Genomic DNA, 19,927 nt, shown 5'->3' with positions numbered 1-19,927 from the left:
AACCAAAATATGCACATAAACGAAAAGCATTTAAAATGAAATGAATCCAACAATCCCACGGGACACGGGACACGGGACACAGGATCGGGTTCGTTTTCGTTTTCGGTTGCGACGCTTGGACCGGGTCTTAAGGTCTTTATTAGCCGTTTCGGGCAGGCCCTGGCATGCTATGCCAAGTTCATAAGTTGTCCATAGAAAATTGACGTTTTCTTGCGTTTAATGCGTTTAATGGCAAGGCTTTGGCAGCTTTGGGTAGTCCATTTTTGGGTCATTTCTATTAGCTTTATAACTTCTTTAGTGTCATATGATAGGGTGGCAGAAGGTGCTAGAAAAAGTGTCTTTAAATTGGGTGTTTCGATGTGATCTTTCTTTATTTATTCCATTATTTGCTGAAGCCTAATGCGGAGCACAATTCTATTTCCAAAAATATTCTTTTCAATTCTTTGCTCTTTTAATTTTCCCACCATAGAAAAACACACGAATTTAATCATTTATTTAATTATTTTTATTGTTTTTGGTTTTTATATTTTCGTTTATATTTCATTTTGTTTATTTGTGTTTTTTTTTCTTCTGTTTTTGTTTTGTTTTCATATTAATTGCTTTCACTTAATTTAATTAGTTTTATTTATTATAAACTAGACGATTATTAACTGTTTCCACTTAAATACACAAATGTCATAATTTGCCTGTCACTTTTGTTGGCGACACTTTTAATTTGGGTTTTATTTGAATATTTTTACAAATTAAATGGAAGATTTTGTCAATGGAAATAATATACACCATGCGTATACGTAATATTTCGTGAATGTGTCTGTTAAACTGAGTGTAAAACACTGGCAGTGTCTGTTAGGTTGTTAAAGTGAAACCAGCAAAATTTGAGCAACAATTGGCTGGCTTTAAGCTATAATTATTGAAATGGTTTGAAGCTTAATTTTTTATGTAATTTCCAATTAATTTGCTTTTGTTTGCTTTGCTTTTGTACACCAAAAAACCCGCCAGTTGTAATGTATTTATGTTTTTTGCCAGAGCTTTAATTCAAATAATTAGCTATTCGTTTTTAATTAATAATTTCTTTTGTTTTTATTTGCATGTAATCTGTTTTGAGCAGTTTCCTTTTTATTTAGTGTGTGTGTTTTGTTTGTTTGCTTTTTATTTTCTATATGTTTTTTACTTGAAGTAAATAATACCACATTTTATTTGAATTTTTACTAGATTATTTACAATGCAGGAAAATAATGCTGCTAGGCTGCTGTTGAACGATACGTTTTTCACCGATGGGTAATGATTTTTTGGCCAAAGGAAACTTGGAAAAAAACCAAGTAAATCTAAGATAAAGTCTGTGCACTCGAATCTAAAATGGTTTTAAAAATGTTTCAAATAATTTGGTTGCCAAACATCACTGATAGAAAGTGTGACCGTATATTTTGACTGCAGTGTACCACCAGCACAGCTGCATCGGTGAAAAAGTGATCGTGTTAGAGCAGCTGCATCAACAAATGTGTTTTTTTTTTATTTTAAATAATGATTTCGTTTGTGCTACACTTAACTAACAGATGGTATTTTATAGCTTGATTATATTCCCATATATTTATAGTGTTTGCATATATGTTTCACAACAGATCTAGCGAGTAACTAACACACAGATTAACTATATTTACAGTTTCCCTTAGGCCCTAACGTTTAGCTACAGTATTTTCTTGATTTCTCTTTTGGGGAGTTTTGTTTTTGTTTTTGTTTTTGTTTTTCCTATGATTTGTTTTAAGTTTCAAGTCTTAGCCTATGACTAAACAGAGATTAGGTGCAGTCTAGTAGTTTTTGTTTTCTTTTGTTTTTTATTCCGTTCGATATTCCGTGGATTTTTCAATCGGAAAAGTTCTTCTCATCGGAGAAGCGCACATGATGCTGCTGCTTGAGACGCGTCCCTCGTCCTCCACCGCCTCCACCGCCTACACCGCCTGCTCCATGCGGCTTAACAATACCGCTTCCATTTGCAGTTCCGTTTCCCCTGCCGCTGCTGGTGGCATTTCCGGTTGGCAGTGTTGGCGACATGGTTGCCGATGTGGTCGTGGATGTGGGCGAGGATGCGTTTGTCCACTGCTCATCGCAGGAACAATAACCCCTGGCCACATCGCCGCCCTCCAAGGCCAAAGCGTGCATCTCCCGCTTGAAACGCAATTTCTTCAGCTGCTGCTGGTGCTGCTGTTGACGTTGCTTTTGGTCAGTGGCTGCAGCTGTTGATGGTACTAGTAGTGCTGGTATCCCATTGAGTTGGCTGTCATCTGGGGCAAGGGCTTGGAGCTGTTCCAGCTGCTGGAGCTGCTGGAGCTGCTGCTGCTGTGGTGCCACCTGCTTCGGTTCATAGAACTCCTCGGGCGTTTCCGCACGCAGGGTTTCTATGGAGCTGCCAAAGAGTGCAAACAAAAGGGAAACATTGTAAATTCACCAATTCATCATGTGTTTTTGCCACCAATTAAAGTTCAGCAAACAAACAAATATATCATGGCAAATATATGTAAATTGTGTGTGTCTTGCATGGTATAATGACGTGGTTAAGCATATGGAAATTATCCGCCATAAATATTCATGAATTGTGCGATATTTGGAGGCGTGGTTGAATATTAATTGCCATTCTCTAATTACAATTGATAAATGGACTGGGGTGGCACGGTTAAATTACGAAAATATTTGCACTGCCAACGGCAACACTTTGTGTTTCCATTAAGATCGGTGGAGTAAATTCTTGAAACTATTTAAGTTAACAAAACTTAAAGAAGCTTGTCCTCTGCTACGCCTGCTGTCCGTTGCATCCATCAAAGTTTATGACTCTGTCCTTTGAGCCAAGTATGCCACCATCCCCATTATCGTACTACGCTCAAGTCGTATGATGCATGATGCCTCGTATCTGTTCTATCGTGGAATTTACTTAGCTCCATTTGGCTGAAGTTTTTGCTGATGCTGATGTTGTTCTTGTTTTTTCCACCTCTGTACAGTGTACACTTCATTGCGCTCTGCTTAGTATTTTCCACTCTTCCACTTTTACCATTTGCCATTCTGGACGTTTTGTGTTTAGTTTAAAATTCAACGGAAAATCGTGCGCAGCAGCAGCAGCTGCATGGTATATTTATTTTGCTGCTGCTGATGGTTCTGCTGTTTCTTCATTTGCTTTTACTTCTTCGTTACGTTCCTTTTTCTTTTTCTACTACTTTTTCTACTACTTGCTGCTCCTCCGCCCACTCTTCTTTTGCTCCCTTCTGCTTCCACCCATAGTCTTTTTTGTTTCTTCTTCCTCCTACGGTCCAAGATCCCAAGATCTTCCTTCTCGCTTCTGCCTTCGCCCACCGCTGTTTGTGTTTTGCCTACCCTGTGGTAGCAGAGAAAACGAGGGTATGTTAGATACTTGGGTCGTTGGTAACTAAGACAGCCCTTGTCCTAATATTTCAATTATATTTTCTGATAGATTAAATTATATATAAGATTAATTTTGGAAACCATTAAAGTTACTCCATAAATAAAACCCAACCATAACTTTAGCATTAGAGCGCATCAAACTAAGAGGTATCTTAGCGCCTTAACTGTATCTTTTTTGTAAAGTTTTTTTTTCTCCAGCGGTTCTCTCTCTCCTGTGCGTGCCCATTTGCTGTGTGCAGTACAGTAAATTCGGGTTGGGCGAGAGAATTTATGCAAAGAAAGCGAAAAGTGCAAAGTAAAGTGCAGTTTGCGAAAAATGCGCGGCTGCCTTTTGTTTTGCCAGGCTCTTTGGTTGGGCAGCAAGGGGGTGGAGGGTTTTGCTGGCTTAACGGTGAGAGTGGTTGCCGGAATAGAGTGAGAAATAAGGGTTAAGGCGACGTAAGAGCAGGACCAGGAGTAGGAGTAGGAGCAGAAGGATGCTGACACAGTTGAGCGCACAATTTGGCGCAGATTGTTGGCTGGGGAGCGTGCAGGCTGTGGCAGTAGAGTGCGCGCAATGTAGGTAGGTGGTCGTCAGTGTGCTTAGACTTGACTTGGAAGAGATACCAAAAACTAGGAGAGAGATACAGAAGCAGTGGCAGCCGTGGCAGCATCAAAATGAGTGAACTGAGTAATGCGCGTAATGCAAATCGCGGTGCTGCAATGTGTGCCCTACAGTTTTTCACAGTTGACTAGCAACAGCACGGAAGGAGGAGGGTGCAGCAGTAGGAGTAGGAGGTATGATAGAGAGAGAGAGAGAGAGAGAGAGAGAGAGAGAGAGAGTGAGAGTAGTGCTAGTGCTTGGGCTAGGGGGACCATCATTAACGTATTACGCGCATGTTTGTGCAGCCACTTTGCATATCTTTCGAGGCAGCGGCTTCTTAGCGGGTTTCTCCCTCGCAAAGGGGACGAAATAATAAACATTAGTCAAGTGTTGCAACATTTTTGCGCTCAGGTTCATAAGCTCATTATCATGCCCCCAGCGACAGGAACTGCGGTTAGTGGCAGTCACTAGACCAACAGGAATGAGCAGGCGTAGTAGACCTTGACAACACAATTTCACTTGACATTAGCACTCCACACATTTTGATTGATATCATTACACAATTTTCATAACTAAATGAAGTAACACCCTGCCCCCCTTCACACAACTGGTAGAGTATCTAATCCCTTATGCACTTTATGCTGCCGCCGCTCTGGGGTTGGTTGCAACTTGAAAACTTTTAGCGCTAATTACACAACACATTTAGCCCACAAGGATGTGGGTGTGTGTGTGTGTGTGTAGGGGTTGGGGATGGGGTTGGGGTTTCCCCTACATAACGCACACTAAATTGCATAAAGTTTTCACCGCATTTCTCTGGAAACTTGCCCCTGTTTGCGAAATATTGTAATTCCCCAAACTAATCACAATCGATGGCAGGCAGCCATAGCAGCCATGCATCACTGGCAGTGGAACAGCAAAGAGGAAAACCGCATTTAATACATAATTTCCTTGGGTAATTTACACTCGATTTATGCATGTGTTGACTCAATTGATTAGTCACACAAGGACAAACAACTAAATTGCAATTATTAATGTTTGCTGCTCCGAAATTAATTGGAAATGCAGGCAACATTTCTCAACTGTTTCAACTGTTTTCGGTGATGCCATTCCTGAATTGGCTTAAGCCTTAAATGATGTTCGTTGATTCATTAAACTTTAACTGCTGTTTGCGTTTGGTTTTGCAATCAAAGAAAAAGCCTGTGTTTTCAGTGGCCAGGCTCTCCTCAGGCAGAACAACTCCCTGGCTGGCCGCCCGCGACTTTTGCTGTTTCTCGCACAAAAGTCTGAAGAACCTTTTGATCATAATTTAAACAACTGCCAAAAATATTCAACAACCGAGCTGGCAAATAAATTGCGAAAATGTACGAATGTTTTGATGCCCTTTCGGTATTCCTATGGCCTCAGTATTTATGATAATTTTGTCCACCTTTGCACATGGCAGGCACCTGTAAGAAGCCGTAATACCCACTGATTAAAAAGGGAATACGAGATATAAAGAGAAACTTAAACAACTGCTGGGACCCCAAAAGGCAGTGGAGTGGCTAAAGGAGCAACATAAGAGAGTCCAGGAGAGAGAGAGAGAGTGGGGGAAAAAAGAATGTAAAATTAATGTTTATTGCGCTTTTAACACATATACACTTCGACACGCCCCCCACGTCGCCCTTTTTCGCAGTTGGCCCGAGAGTGTGGGTGTAAATTTACATAAAAGTTGCCATTTGCCGTTTGCCGTTGAGTTGGCCCCCTTTCACTTTAGCTGGCAAGGAAAATTGCATTTTCCACAAGCGGACCAGCAACGCGTACAGCGTACAGCGTACAGAGCACAGAAATGTTAATCAGCTAAAAGTTAAGGAAGCTGCGGAAAAGGTGGAGAAGGAACACCCACACTGTAGGTTGAAACAAAAAGCAAAAGAAATGCAAATTTAATTGTATGCCACGTGAAATAGTGACCCCTGACCCAACACACACACACACAAACGACACAACGTGGATACATACGAGTTTATATGTAAATGGAAACTGAGCAGCCAGAAGTGCCAGAAAAAGTGGACAGCAGATAAAAATGTTCCTTTTGGGCAAGTGGTGGAGGATTCAAGTGGGTTGATTTGTTTATTCCGGTTGAAGGCTTTTGGGTTCTGAGATTATCTTCCAGAACAATCAGCAGTTGGTTGGAAAATAAATAAAATTAGATTTTCATTTGCCCCATTCTGTGTGTATTTTTTTGTAAGCGTTGCGGTTCTTGGTAGTGTTTTGCTCTGTAGTTCAAGCTTCAAGCTGCCAATACTCCGAGCATCTATTTAACTCCTCCTTCCTCCTTCTACCGATATTAATATTCTTTCCTGCTTTGAATTTGCACTTTAATCTTATAAATTGATTGCTTTCTGCTGCATTTTTCGTGGATTTTATTTGTCGAGCAGAGTTCTGGTTTAGTGTCAATAAAACTCAAGAACATGTTGAGATTTTATGATCCATAATTTACCAAAGAACTGCGCGCAGTATTTTAGTTTGTTTAATTAACGTTTCTCCGTTTTCCTGCTCGTCCCTGTGGGCTGTTCCTCCTGCTTTATGGCTGTTTTTCCAAAAACTCTCCTTAACTGGTAGTTAATCAAATTCTTACTCACGTTTACTTTTTTTTGGGCAGCTTGCAGTTTTAATTTGTGTTTGAGCTCAAATTACGAGTACTCGGTATGAGAAATTAGTTTTTGGGTGGCGGTCTCGGGTTTCAGGTTGCATGCCGCAAATTACCTTGCACCTCACCACCCCAGCCAACCGGTTATGGTCGGGCCTGGTGACTCTCTTTTCTCTATATGTATGTATGTAATTTCGTTTCATATTTTTTCTCATTTTTTTCATGTTTTTCCATGGAGAGCCCATGAGCAGACCCGCTTGTGTGCGCTTTCCTTTCCTTTCCTTTCCTCTTATTTATATTTTATTTATGTTATTTTTATGCTTTATTTGTGAGGAAATTGCAAGAGAGGGAGAACATTTTTTGCAGCTGAATGTTTGACATGCCGTTTGTTATTTTTTGATCAGCGACCCCTGCCTGTGTGTGTCACATATTTTTTGGGATGCTTCTAAAAGGGTTTCCACATGTTTGTCATTTTACACAATTGTCCCCCTCTACTGGTGAGGTACCTTAAATTGGTAGTCGCTTTGAGTTGTGTGTCGTTTTTTTAGGAAAAATTATATACAGAAATAATACCAGAAATGTCTCAGTAATACTCGTACGTGAATCATTTTGTGGTGATGGCAAAGCTCACGTTTGCCCACTACTTAACACAGGCTCTGAAGGAGTTGGATCCTCCCTCGAAATGGGAGGATATTGTGCAGTTTGTCCTAATCACATTGAATTGCACGCGGCGACAGAGGTATTTCACCGAGCAATTGAAAAAAGCCCTCGATGTGGGGCTGCGTTTTGGCATTATACGCGAACTGAATAATAAATATTATCTGTATGAATATACAAAGGTCAGTGCGCGTGGGAAAATTACCTACAAGTTGGGACAGTATCCCCGGAGTTTTGAATGGGAGGAAATGAAAGAGCATAAGGACGAGGACGACGACGAGGACGAGGACGAGGAGGAGCAAAAACAGCAGCAGCCTGAGGTTAAAGGCACAAAAAGGAAGCTGGCCAAGAGCTTAAAAGAAGAGCTCAAATCAGCTAAAAAGCAATGCAGAAACTGAAGTAAAATAGAGTGTCTCGGATGCACCTTTCGATGTTCAAATAAAATTGCAGTTTAATTTATGTAATATCTTAATTCCCATGTTCTTTTCTCCTTCGTCTTCACGTGTACTTACCCCTCTGATGACTATAAGTCCAACTCAAAGACCGATACCTATCAGACGCGCATCTCATCGATGGCCGCCTGTGGCACTTGCTGCTGCTGCTGCTGCTGTCCGCCCATGCCCTGGCCGGGGGAGGAGGTCATGACCATACCCTCGCCACCATGCTGATGCACCAGGTGCACACCCGAATGATTGTGCGTGTGGGTGTGGTGGCCGCCGCCGCCGCCGCCGCCCTTTGAGGAGCTGGGCGCACTGCTTACCCCACTGCTGCTGCTGCCACCGGAGGGCGTTTGATCCAGCAGCACACCGCCACCGGCCACGCCCATGGCAGAGTTATTGCTGCTGCTGTTGGTGGTCGTTGATGAAGCAGTGCGTAGCGGTGGGCGTGGTCCGCGTATATGATGCGACGGCATTCCGGTCAGAACATTTCCATTTGCCTGATGCTTGCCCGATTGTTGTTGCTGTTGCTGCTGCTGCTGCTGCTGCTGTTGATATTGCTGTAGTTCTGCAAGTAAGAGAGTGGGGGGGTAGAAGAGAGAGAGGGAAGAGCGATGTAAGCTACTTATGTACGTTTATACGTTATGCATATGTTGGCATATTATCAAGCAAATGTTTATTGAAAGGCAGCAGCAGCAGCCCCAACAAAAGTCAATTTGTAAACAACAATGTCAACCATTAAACACACATTCTCCTGCTCCTCCTTCTCCTTCTGCTGCTATCATCGGCATTGAGGCATCGAGGCATCGAGGAATTGGCAGCGTTGCCATGCAGAGCGCAGTGGCGCCAGAATGCGAGTCATCAGAGTTGGTTGCACTTTTTGTTCCATTGAATTGGCCATGCTCAAACATACTATGTACATATGTAGGTTCCCCCCAGAACCCAGAACCCAGAACGCAGTTTTTCAGTTAACACTGGCAGCACTGAGAGAAATGCAGTCAGAGATTGTGATTAAGTAAGAGCACTGCGTATAGTCAACAAAAACACTAGCAACATATTGGGTAACAGTAACGGCAGACAATTGCCGTGCAAGATCGTGCATGTCCGCTACACGAAAGACGAAAAGAAGGAGAAAGCAAAACGACCGATGGTCGGCCTGCCTGCGATGGTTTCTACCTGCGCGCTGCAGCGGCAGAGCTGCAAAACTTTCTTGCTCTTTCGTTCTTTCTACAGCAATGCTCGTAGTGTCGTGGAGGGGGAGAGTGCAGGGGAACTGATCGCAGCAACTGATAACCGATTGAGGGATCATTTACGACTGTCTGCTCATTGAGTTCGCTCCTTACTCTGCTCTCGCACACCTCGTTTTCGCTCAGTGCAGCTTCCCCTGCCCCGCTCTTTGTCTATGTTGATTTTTAGCTTTGGATGTCGTTCAACTTGTCGCCTCGCCTCGAGTCTCAATGCAAAAGTGCAAAATGTGCAGAGCCATTGACGCGTCTAATATTTCGATGCTCCACCACCCCACTGTCCCCTTTTCAGCCTTTACGATGTGTGTTTCTGGATAGAACTAATTTGTTTGCCTTTCGCTCTAGCTCTCTATAGACACAATGCAGTTTTATTGGTGTGTTGGCAGAAAAAAAGGAAAGAGCGGCAGAGAGACGGAGAGACGGAGAGAGAGAAATCGAGCAGCAAATGACAGAAATGAAAACATGAGTAGGAGCGTGTGCCGTAATAAAAACTGAAGAACAGAGGAATAAAATCTTAATACTCGATGGGGTTGTATGGTGTGTTTATACCGTACGAGGAAGTTTATTCTGCGAAGGGGTTTAATAACATTTTGGCAGGTGAAAAATAGACTTAAAGGAGTATATTTTCGTAGAGGATTTTCATCCGCAGCTGAGACTCCGGATTTGCCGGAGTAAAGCATAAACTCCAACCCAAAAGTAAATTCGTAAGCGTTTAAGCAGCTTTTTCCTGTGACAAATCTTTATAAAATTAAACGAAAATTTTCATTACTCATTCAAGGATGATGTCCCTGCTGCCGAAACCCCTAAGCCATAATCCCTGCCGCCCAAAAACCGACTTTCACTAATTAGAGGAAATACATTCAAGGAGAGCGAGAGCGAGAGGGCTGGTGGCCTTTCGGTTTTTATGTTTATGGTCTGGACTTTACCCCCGGCGAGGATTTTGTGCGCAAGTCGAGTGGCCAAAACCTGGACTACATCTACAACTATGCCTAAGAGAGCATTCAAAGTGAAATGTACCGGATTATGGTGCTTTCTTTCGGCCTTTTGAGCCAAGTCCCGTCGAGTGGAGGCATCGTCAGAGTTAGAGATCAAAGCAGAGAGACCAACCGTAAGTCGCAGGCTCTGCCATAATTTCAGGAAGAGAGGCAGAGAGAGAGAGAGAGAAAAGTGCGTCATGCAATTTCCCCAAGGAGTTGTGTGCGGGGTTTATGAATATAAAATTAACAAAACAGTGCGTATGCGTAATTCCCCAAAAGCACTGAGGCAGCTGGCCCCTGGCAACGTGTGTGCCCCTTGCTTTGTATGGTATGCAATAAATTTTCAATTTCCATAGTTCCGTGCGAGTCCTGAAAGCAAATCTAATTTATATGCACACATCACTTATACGCACTGTATTGCAATTACAATGCAAATGCTGCAACAAATGCGTATAATGCGCCATCGAAAATACCATTACAATCATCTCATCCCATCCGTGCACCATGCCACGCCGCTATGCCACAAAATAATGCAGTCGCAAAATGTTGCCCCCAAAAATGTTGTTCCGCTCAAACGGATGTTGATTAGTATGAAATGACAAGACCGGAAACTCCGAGCCCACCCCTGTGCATAACTGAAGCGTGGAATAGTGTAAGGCAGAAATGCCAGCCGCCTGGAAACTCACTTAAATCCACATGAACAGCGGTGGGGGAGCGTAACAGGGGAGCTTGGAGGGGCAGCGCGAATAGGGATCAGGAGGAGCAGCCGGCCCAATGAAGGGGATGTCAGTGGAGTGCAACCACTCAGGCATGCTGTGGATATTGTGGGCCCCAAACTAAGTGGACACACAAGTGCAGCCAATTGTCCTGACTACGTGGGGTTCCCCGTTTGTTGCATTAATGAGCCTCGGAACGCTGCCCGCACGCCTGAATTTATTGCTACATTTTTGCCATTTCCTTCGTGACAGTTGGTAGATTTATTAAAAAATTATATTCCATAGTTAGGGGGTGTGAGAGAGAGAGAGAGAAAGAGAAAGGGTGGGCGAGAGGATGTACTTGCATGCAATTTATGGTCAAGAGATACTGAAGGATGCACTTAATGACTCTGCAATCCAAAATGAAGAACTGTGCAACGTGCTCGCCCCCCATATGGGGATTAAGAGATTTATGCTAATGCCTCAAGCGGGGGGAAGGAAACATATTGGCTCTGAAGGATAAGAAGATTAGCAGAAAAAACAAGTGGAAAAAAGTATTAAAAGTGGCAGCAGAAACTTGTTTTTGAAATATATTTTAATTTCTACAGCACATTTATCCACACCATTTCTCAAACGTTTTACGCTGTTTGGTTTAAGTAGAAATCGGACAAATGAAACCCAAAATGGCCTTCAAATTAACAAACATTTAGCCAACATTTAGACACCAACCAACCCACAAGCAAAAGTCTCAGATTAGCATACAATTTAAAGCATTTCAATCAAACATAAATCACAACAAGACACTCGAAATGGGCCCACTGGACTTTTAACCTGCAACAACTCAGGCGCCGTGGAACTGGCCCAAAAGGTACAAAATTGTGCGTAGTAAATCAAAAGCGGATACGGAGCAGACGGACAGGCAGGCGGACAAAAGGAGTCGCCCCGAGGGGTGTAGGAAAGCAGCTTTGGAGCAGAAAGCAACAGCATAAAAAATCTATTTTTCAAAATGCAATCCAATGGAATCTGAATCCGTAACAGGAAATCGAAGGGGAAGGGGTAGTGGCAGCGGGAAATTTATGTGCGTCTATTTAGCATTGAGTTAGAAGAGCAGCGCGGAAGCGGAATTGAGCGCACGAACGAGCAAAAATTAAGTATACGCCAGCGTGCACTCAAGCAGCTCATGCGTGCTCAAAAATACCCTATGGAGAGCAGAGGACTGTGCTGTGATCCAGATAGCTTAGGTTTCTATTTAAACATAGAGCAAAAGTCGGGTGCACTTTGATGGCTCCTTGTGACTCTTTGTCATTAGATTTATCTGCAAAGAGTATTCCAATATTCGACACACCAAACACAAGTAATTCCTTCACGTTGAAGCTAGTTTGTGTGTGAGTGTGAGTGAGCAGCACAATTAAATTGGATTTATGGCGCGCATGATTGCAAAATGAAGTTAATGCGCATACAAATACAATCGGGGGTAGTGCGGTGGCCAGTCTGGGGGCAAGAAAAATGATGTTCGAACTTTGGCGTTGGCCAAAGCGAAGCGGAAATCGTACCTTGTTTGTCATGTCATCAATAATCGAGGAGCAGCAAAAGTAAATTGAATAAGAATATTAAAAAAGGGAAAGTATTACGGAAGTGCCAAGGAAATGAACCTCCCACACACAGACACATATTTCAGCTACCAGCAAAAGTTGCAGAAGAACAGCGACGGCCAGCCAGGCCTCTGAAATATTTATGAGCTGCCAGGCCAGAGCCAGAGCCAGGCTCAGTCCGTGGGCCATTCCTTTTTGCAATATTTATTAGTCGCTGTCCTCGTCGTCACAGGACTCTCTCTCTTTCTCTCGTACTTGAGTTTAATGTTAGTTTATGCAATAGTTTTGACATCTTTGACAAGAGAAATTCATCTTAATGGATTGATGACAAATGGCCCAGCAGCTGGGTGCAGAAAGTTATCAGCAAATATGAAATCCATTTATCTTAGAAGAGTGTAAAAGTTCATTGAAAACTTGGCACTATCCTTTTATCACGAAAAGTCCTTGAAGACTGAGGTAATGACAGCAGGAAATGAAGAATTTTTAGTGCCAAATGGCAGTAGAAATGATGAAGAATTTCATGCAAAAACATTTCATGGCCAGACCACAAAAATATTTCGCTCTAACTGAAGTTTTGTGTCGCCCAATAAAAAGGACCCTTGCTTTGCCTTGACCACTAACAGGGGGGGCTGAGAGGGAGCCCGAGTGGAGTATAGTATAGTGGCCATCTACATTTGCCTTTTCTACCCCCCTGCCCAGGGGCAATAAAATAATATTGTCTTATCTCTAACTATGTGCGCAATGCACAACAACAATAGAACTGCGGGCAACTGCGGAAAAAAGTGCGACAACTATTTATTGGGTAGGGGAGAATATCAAAGCAAAGCAAAAGACGAAATAATAAAACCAAAGAAATGAAGGAAGGGCCTCTGGAATGGGAACGGAAGAGTGAGAGAGCGAGAGGGCGACTCACAATAAGATGACGGACGCCCTTCGATGGGCATCGAATAATGTTTTGCTTTGCTTTGCTTTGGTTTGGTTTCTACTTCTATGTGGAAGTAGAGGCACCATTTTTTTCGGCCAAACATATGCTGTTAGAATGTAAGGGAATGGCAGAAAGGAGAAGATGGGTTTGTGGGACTTGCAAATAGATTTTTCATCACACAATACACTTTTTGTATTGTACTCCTCTTACGGGCTCCGTTTTGTTGCCTTTTTCCTTCTCTCTCTGTGTGGAAATTTCAATAATAACATTTGTATGAAGCTGTTTATGTCCTGGCGGTGGCTGTGGCATCGACTGACTGTTGTTCTGCCGCTTCTGCCTGTCGCTGACAATGTGAATGACAATCATGTCACGTCATGCATAAGGTGGCGGGTCTCTGCCTACCCATCTCTTATCCTTCGGTCATATATTCTTTTCGCTCTTTTACATGTTTGTGCCGCTTAACAGGCAACTCGCGTTTGCCTTTTGTTTGCTGCCGTATTTTTTTTATTATATTTAAGTCTCTCTCTCCCTACCCCACACACATGTCAGCAAAAATCGTTTACGCTTCATTGTTTTTACTCAATTTCCAGCCAGTTCCCCGCTTCCTTCGCTGTGCTCCATTTTGTACGGAAAAGTTGTCGGAAAAGCTGAATAAATTGAAAAGTGCCACAAAAACAGATATGTGAAATAGCCTCACTTTGAGTGCTTAACGCTGTGCTACAAAAGAGCTCAAAGCTCTGTCAAAAATGTAAAAATGTATGCAAAATGATTAAGGACAAGAAAAAAACAACACGCTGACTGAGCATTTTTATCAATTGAACAAACCAAACAAAAAAAAAAAAACAGAAAACTTCTCAATGCCAGAGCTTAGTTATAAGTCTCTAATCAAATTTTTCGCCAAAAACCAAAAAAAGTTGTTTTTGTGTTCTGCTGCTGCATAATACGCAGAAAATTCCAATTGCCCCGAAAAAGTAGGCAACACATTTTTCCACTCACTTTGCATTTCCCCCTGAAATGAACTTTTGTGCGGATGGTGGGAGTGTCAGGGTGAGTGTAAAAGGCCAATAAAGCTTTTTGTTTGATGATTTAGTAGGAGCCTGGGCCAAAAGGTATTCAGTTATTATTATGAAGGATGTTCAGTAGTATTACCAGGATAGTGTTTTTGTAAAGGGGATTATGGAAGTGTTAGCTCAGTAACAGTATTAGGACAGTATTTTCTCTGATGTTTTTTTCTAGTCATTCTCAATGCCTTAGTGTAAATTTAACTTATGAAATTTTAGACCAATGGAAAGGAAATTAAAGCAATTCAAATTGATCCAACTCAACTAAACTTCAGGACATTCATTTTGTGAAAGTTATAGTAATTTTATTGAAATCAAAGCTATCCACTCATGTATCAGCATTTCAAATCGCTTTACAGCTCCACTTAAGCTGCTTTTAAATTATGAAATATTTTAGCAAAATTATTGAAATTTAAAAGAAAACCCAACTTAAACTAATGAGGCACTTAAAGAGCCCACCATTGAACAATGCCAGCAAATCTCAGATAATTTCAGTTGCCTCTGGAATGTGCCACTGCCTTTTAAGTGGCAACAATCTCAGAGCAAACATTAATTACGCAAAGATTTTCGGTGGCAGACACAAGCTACCGTTGACTTTAATATTTATAGTGTTCTTTTTTTAAGACAGCTTAAATAAATAACTAGACAGGGAAAAAAAGACGAAGGAAACACCAAGGAAAATTGAGGGAGAGGGCCGAGGGCCGAGGTAGACGCTGAAAATATGCGCCCACGCATAATTATATGAAAATTCGCAATAATTATAAATAATGCAGAGAGCGCTCAAAATGCCAACAGAGAAAACACTCGCCACTTCCGACAACACTGCCACCTGAAAGGCAACAACGAAGGGCATCATCATCCTCATCGTCATCATCAGTGGCAGTGGCAGAAGTAGCAACAAGAGCAACAACAGCGGCAGGGGGCAACACAACAACATCATGGGCCACGCCCCACCATCTCCTACTTAACCACTACGAAATTTCCGCTTCCGTTAAGGCGCGAGCGTAAAATGAATCCATCTACGAACACGAAAATATTCTATGTAAATCCAAAAACAGAGAAGAAAAACGAAGAAAAATGTGATGGAAAATGAATATTTTTGGCTCAAGTTTTCAGTGAACGACCTGCCACAGTCATCAGCACCATCCGCCAGCTTCCGCTTTGGCTTGTGTTATTTTTCCTGCTTTTCAGCCATTATCGACCAGCAATTAGAGAGCGAGAGCCGAGCGCCGAGAGTGCCGCCAACATTGGAGAGAAGTGCATAAACCTGCTCAAGTAGCTAAGAATTGGATTCCAATTCCCTGGAACTTGGAAATTGGTTCTGTGTCGAGTGGCCAAAATAAAAGTAGACAAAAAAAAAGAGTGATTTTGCAAGTGGGAAATGGAAGGTAAATGGCAGGAAAATGGAGTGTCACCATTTAATTGATTATTGCTGCAGATGGACACCAAAGCGGAAAAGTTCCTTGGAAAATTCGTAATTTCTTGCACTAGTTTTCTGGTAATAATTTTCTAGTAGTTTTTATTGTATTTTCTCTAGTATTTTTATGGTTTTCTTTATAATTTTTCTAGTGTTTTCTCTAACATGTTAATGGTAGTATCTGTGGTACAGTCTAATTACTTTTTTGTTGTACTTTTCCAACTAATTTTTCTAATAGTTTTCCAAGTATTTATTCTTCTTTATATGCCTAACATTTTGTAGTAATTTTCATAATATTTTCCTCATATTTCCTGGTTTATTCCTGGCATTTCCAGGGAAATCATCATGGAATCGCATGATTGGAAAATATATGCCCCCAAAAAAACTGGAGCGATTTCCATTTACAAGTTCCCGCACCATGGCCACAATTCAAATTTATTTTTGTATAAATTATCTGTCAATCCCAAAAGCTGCTGCTGGCCGCTCGCGGTTTATTTTCAATGCTCAACCCTAATTTGTTTATGGAAAATGAGAGATTTCTACCCAGCCCCTGCCCCCGCTCATCTGTCATCGGCAGGTATTTTGTTATTTGAAAAAACAATTGCCCACCGTTGACCAGTAGCTATGGACGGTTTTCCCTTTTTGTTATTCCATTTGTTATCGATTCTCTTAAATTTATATTTATGAAACAAATATGTCAACAGCAGACGGGCAGGTGAGGTGGAAGAGAGAATTTCCACCCGGTGCGGGTTCTGCCATAAAAATCACATAATTCTGCTGTGCCTTCCTGCTCCCGCTCTTATTCTGCACCGTTGGCTTGGTTAATGTTTTCATTTTATTGTGCATAAACTAAAACCAACAACAAAAACAGTTTTATGCGTTTCTTTCTTCGTTTTTTTTTTATTGGCTTAATACGGTTGAAGGAGTAGAGCGCGCTCTCAAGTGGTGGGAGGGAGAATTGTTTTATGGCTACCGCTGCGGCTCGTACCTTTATGGCATAAATGGAATCGCTTTAGATTTGTCTGTCGATTGAAATTGCAAAAATCTTATCATAAAATCATGTTGTTCGTGACTTACACAAAATGCTAATGTTCAAGATACAATCGGCTAAAACGAATCTTTATTTCATTTTTGGGGGGCATGCTCCTATTCCTTCAAGTGCTTCACCATAACGACTTCATTGCGTGATGTCTGTGTGGCGGGCCGAGCGAAAAACTGTCAATGTCTGGCATAAGTCCCTTTCTCCTTTCTCCTTTCTCCTTTCCCCTCCTCATCATATTTAACAGCTCATCAAGCAAACAGAAGTCTGGTAAAACATTGGCAATCAGTGGAGCATTAATTTGTACAACAATTTCCGCTGTAGACCCGAGGCGAAGCCCTCGGATCTGGGATTACTCGAAGGTCTGGGGCTGGGGGGATTCGTTTTGGTCAAAAGTCAAAACTCCGTTGACCCGCAGCGATGCGTAAATGTTTTTCGCCGCCCCCCTTCTTATGTTTTGGTCTCCTTCTAGTGGTTTTTCCTTTCTGTTCTTCCGTTTTTCCTTTCCAATGATTCAATAACACGTGTTACGGACGGACACATCGGCTGATTAGAACAATTTCAATTTTCACGCGAACATTTTCCTCTTTTGGACTTTTTTGTTGGCTTTTCTGCAATGTCAGACCTTTCCTTTTTTGGGCACGAAGGTCATTCGATTTGATTAAGCAATATTCTCCGTTTGTTTGGGATGATTTAGCAGGAAATTTATGTGTGTTAAGGAGCTCCAGTGGGTTGTACTCTTGTGACAGGTCAAACACTCCTTCATTCTGACAAAACCGTTGGGGCGTGGCAAAAATTGAAGCAGATTCGGGCGTAAAGTTGGAATTTTTATGGGGTTTCAAGCGTTGCGAAAACACCGAAATACCTTCAAAAGTTCTACGAGAGATGCAAATTGCTTTATTTAATTGGAAATAAAATCGAAACACCTGAAAAGTAAAGAAAGTTTTCCCTGAATGGCTGAGTGGCCAACGAATAACATTTGTTGTTGCTTTTATTTTGGTCTTCCGTTTCAATATTTTCACAGAATTCATTCAATAAAGTTTTGTGTGCGGTGGAGGAGAGGGGAAACCGCATTAAAAGTTTTATTTTCGTTGCTGTTTTGTGGAATGCAAAAGTGTATTTGATATCTTGGCCAAAAGCGTGAAATTCTCACACAAAAACAACAAAAAAGCTTTTCAATCTCAAAATTCATTTGCTTGAAATCGAATAACGCAGAAAACAAGCAGCCAGAGAGCAAAGAGAAAGCAGGGAAAGCGGAGAAGAGGTGGCCGAAGAGTGAGAGGAGGAAGAGCCAGCCGGCACTTCATAATGAAATGAAATCTTATCAGATTTCAGCTCTTGATTGTTACCCAGCGCCACAATATTGTTGCTACAGCTGCTGCCTTTCTCTGTGTGTGTGTGTGTGTGTGTGTGTGTGTGTGTGTGTGTGTGTGGCAAGCAGCAAAAGGCAAAAAGCAGCTCGACTCTTGCAACTTTTGGCAGCAGCAAGAGCCAATTCGATTGCATCCTCGACTCTGCTGCTCCTGCTTCAAAGGTAAAAGTTATTTTTGTGTGTGTGTTTGGCACTCACCTGTCGTGGGATTGTGTCGTCCTGCGGCAGCCAGACTGAGATTGCGTGGCAGAGTCATGCAATCAACACCGCCACCGCCACCGCCACCACCGCTTGAGGAGCCACCAGCGCCCATGCCCGGGTGTCCGCCCACGGGTGCCACGCTGGTGAGCAGCACATTGCCGCGGCTATCCACCAGGGCGGTGCCGCCACCCGCCAGATTCAAGGCGTTTCGCGCATAATTCAATGTTGCGGCGTGATGCAGCGTGCCCGATTTGGGGAGCGTCATCATGCCGGGATTGTAGCTGACGCTATTACCGGACACGACAACAGAGGCCGATCCAGATCCCCCGCCACCACCACCACCGCCACCGCCACCGCCACCACCATTGCCTGCGCCTCCATTGGCAGCGTTTGAGGTGCCCCGCCCGAAGGTTTGCGTGCCACCACCCTTGATTTGCATATGTTCTCGCTGCTGTTGCTGCTGCTGCTGCTGCTGATGTTGCTGCTGCTTGGAACTGGTGCTGTAGGTGACATTGCCCATGCCATCTGTGGGCACCTTTGAGCCGTCTAGTGGGCCAGTGTTGCCGCCACCCTGCTGCTGCTGTTGTTGCTGTTGCTGCTGTTGCATGCCCGTGTTCGAGCAGATATGAGGTGGCGGTGGCTTTGCCTCATTTGCAGCTGCTGCTGCGGCTGCAGCGGCCGCCTGCAGCAGCATGGCCGCCTGTTGCCCCGCCTGCGAGTCCTGATGACTCTCCACATCCACAATGACATTCGCGGAGCTCTGCGAGTGGCCCATGTGGTAGTGGGCGTGCTTGATGGGCTCCGGCGGATACGGCACCTGCTGGTGCATGCTCCTTTGCTGATATTGCTTCTGCAGTGTCTTTACCTCCAGCCGCGTCTTGTCCCGCTGATAGTAGACACCCGCAAAGATGAGAACGTTGAGTATCAGCAGGCTGCAGCCGATGGCAATCGTAACGCTCAATGCTGTCGAATAGGCCGCATAGCCGGCCGCCTCGAAGCCCGAGGCCAAAGTGTCCGACGAGGCGTTCGCCAGTGTTGTTGGGGCAAACACGCCACCACCGCCACCGCCGTTCGTATAATTTCCTCCAATTGGTATACAGGTCGTATACATATTGTTGGGCTCCACGGTGGTCACTGCAAAGAGGAGAAGGTAGAATTGCATATTAATCTCTTTGCTTATTTACTTCCCCATGTCCATGGTGTCGTATGAGTAATGTCCTCACTCGTACGATGAATGGGCAGGATGAGGCCTCCGGGGGGGGGGTTTGGCAAAATATTGTTTCAGATGCCACACAATTTCCATTACGAGTGCAATGCACTTTCTGTTGGATGTAATTTACATCTTTAAGATATCGAAATGGGGTCAAAGCGATGGGTTTAAGCTCTAGCATTCAAGAGGCGCTCATTGGGAATGTGCGATTCTGTCTACAGAAATGCCCGTAGAGCTCTGCTGATTATCCTCAGAATTAACAGGTTTTAGCTGCAGCCCCCTTTTTGGCCTTATTTAATGTTCTTTCATGTGCCTTATCCCATCATCAATTTTCTGTGCCACGATGATGCCTAAGCTCTGGTTAAGAGTTTTCCCAGAACAAAGACGAAAATAAATAAAAACCCTGCACACACACACACACACACACTCTCTCTCTGTCTCTGTCTCGCTTTCTGTTTGACCTGAATTCCAGTGAAAAATGGG

At 43.1% G+C, this 19,927-nt stretch overlaps 3 protein-coding genes across 3 annotated transcripts in view; 1 reads left to right on the top strand and 2 right to left on the bottom strand.

The window, feature by feature from the left end:
• Positions 1-1,847: 1,847 nt before the first annotated feature.
• LOC117586267 (protein dead ringer-like) lies at positions 1,848-7,869 on the bottom strand. Its single transcript, XM_034276210.1, has 2 exons — positions 7,864-7,869; positions 1,848-2,199 (listed from the first exon to the last, which is right to left on the bottom strand). The coding sequence occupies exon 2, from the start codon at positions 2,155-2,157 to the stop codon at positions 1,861-1,863; it is 297 nt and encodes a 98-aa protein (XP_034132101.1). The 5' UTR covers positions 2,158-2,199; positions 7,864-7,869; the 3' UTR covers positions 1,848-1,860.
• LOC117586265 (neuroligin 4-like) overlaps positions 2,258-19,927 on the bottom strand; it is a 36,056-nt gene continuing 18,386 nt past the window's right edge. The window contains exons 10-12 of the mRNA XM_034276208.1: positions 18,232-19,368; positions 7,787-8,279; positions 2,258-2,401 (exon numbers count right to left, since the gene is read on the bottom strand). Of these exons, the coding sequence (XP_034132099.1) occupies positions 7,828-8,279; positions 18,232-19,368 (1,589 nt within the window). The 3' untranslated portion in view covers positions 2,258-2,401; positions 7,787-7,827. The remainder of the gene's footprint in view (positions 2,402-7,786; positions 8,280-18,231; positions 19,369-19,927) is intronic.
• Positions 7,098-7,746, top strand: LOC117586268 (nucleolin-like). The gene is made up of 2 exons (XM_034276211.1): positions 7,098-7,356; positions 7,457-7,746. Exons 1-2 carry the CDS (start codon positions 7,300-7,302, stop codon positions 7,670-7,672), a joined length of 273 nt encoding a protein of 90 aa, XP_034132102.1. The 5' UTR covers positions 7,098-7,299; the 3' UTR covers positions 7,673-7,746.

The sequence above is a fragment of the Drosophila guanche genome, unplaced genomic scaffold (genome assembly GCF_900245975.1).
Source record: "Drosophila guanche unplaced genomic scaffold, DGUA_6, whole genome shotgun sequence".
NCBI classification, from domain to species: Eukaryota; Metazoa; Arthropoda; class Insecta; order Diptera; family Drosophilidae; genus Drosophila; species Drosophila guanche.
Note: the sequence above shows the minus strand (reverse complement) of the source record. Positions and strands in the feature narration are given on the sequence as shown.

Bases quoted from the DNA above. Each gene is read 5' to 3' on its own strand.
- LOC117586267 (XM_034276210.1), bottom strand. From the start codon at position 2,157: ATGCACGCTTTGGCCTTGGAGGGCGGCGATGTGGCCAGGGGTTATTGT.
- LOC117586268 (XM_034276211.1), top strand. From the start codon at position 7,300: ATGGGAGGATATTGTGCAGTTTGTCCTAATCACATTGAATTGCACGCG. The intron at 7,357-7,456 runs GTATTTCACCGA...GAATATACAAAG, and splicing joins AATTGCACGCGGCGACAGAG to GTCAGTGCGCGTGGGAAAAT.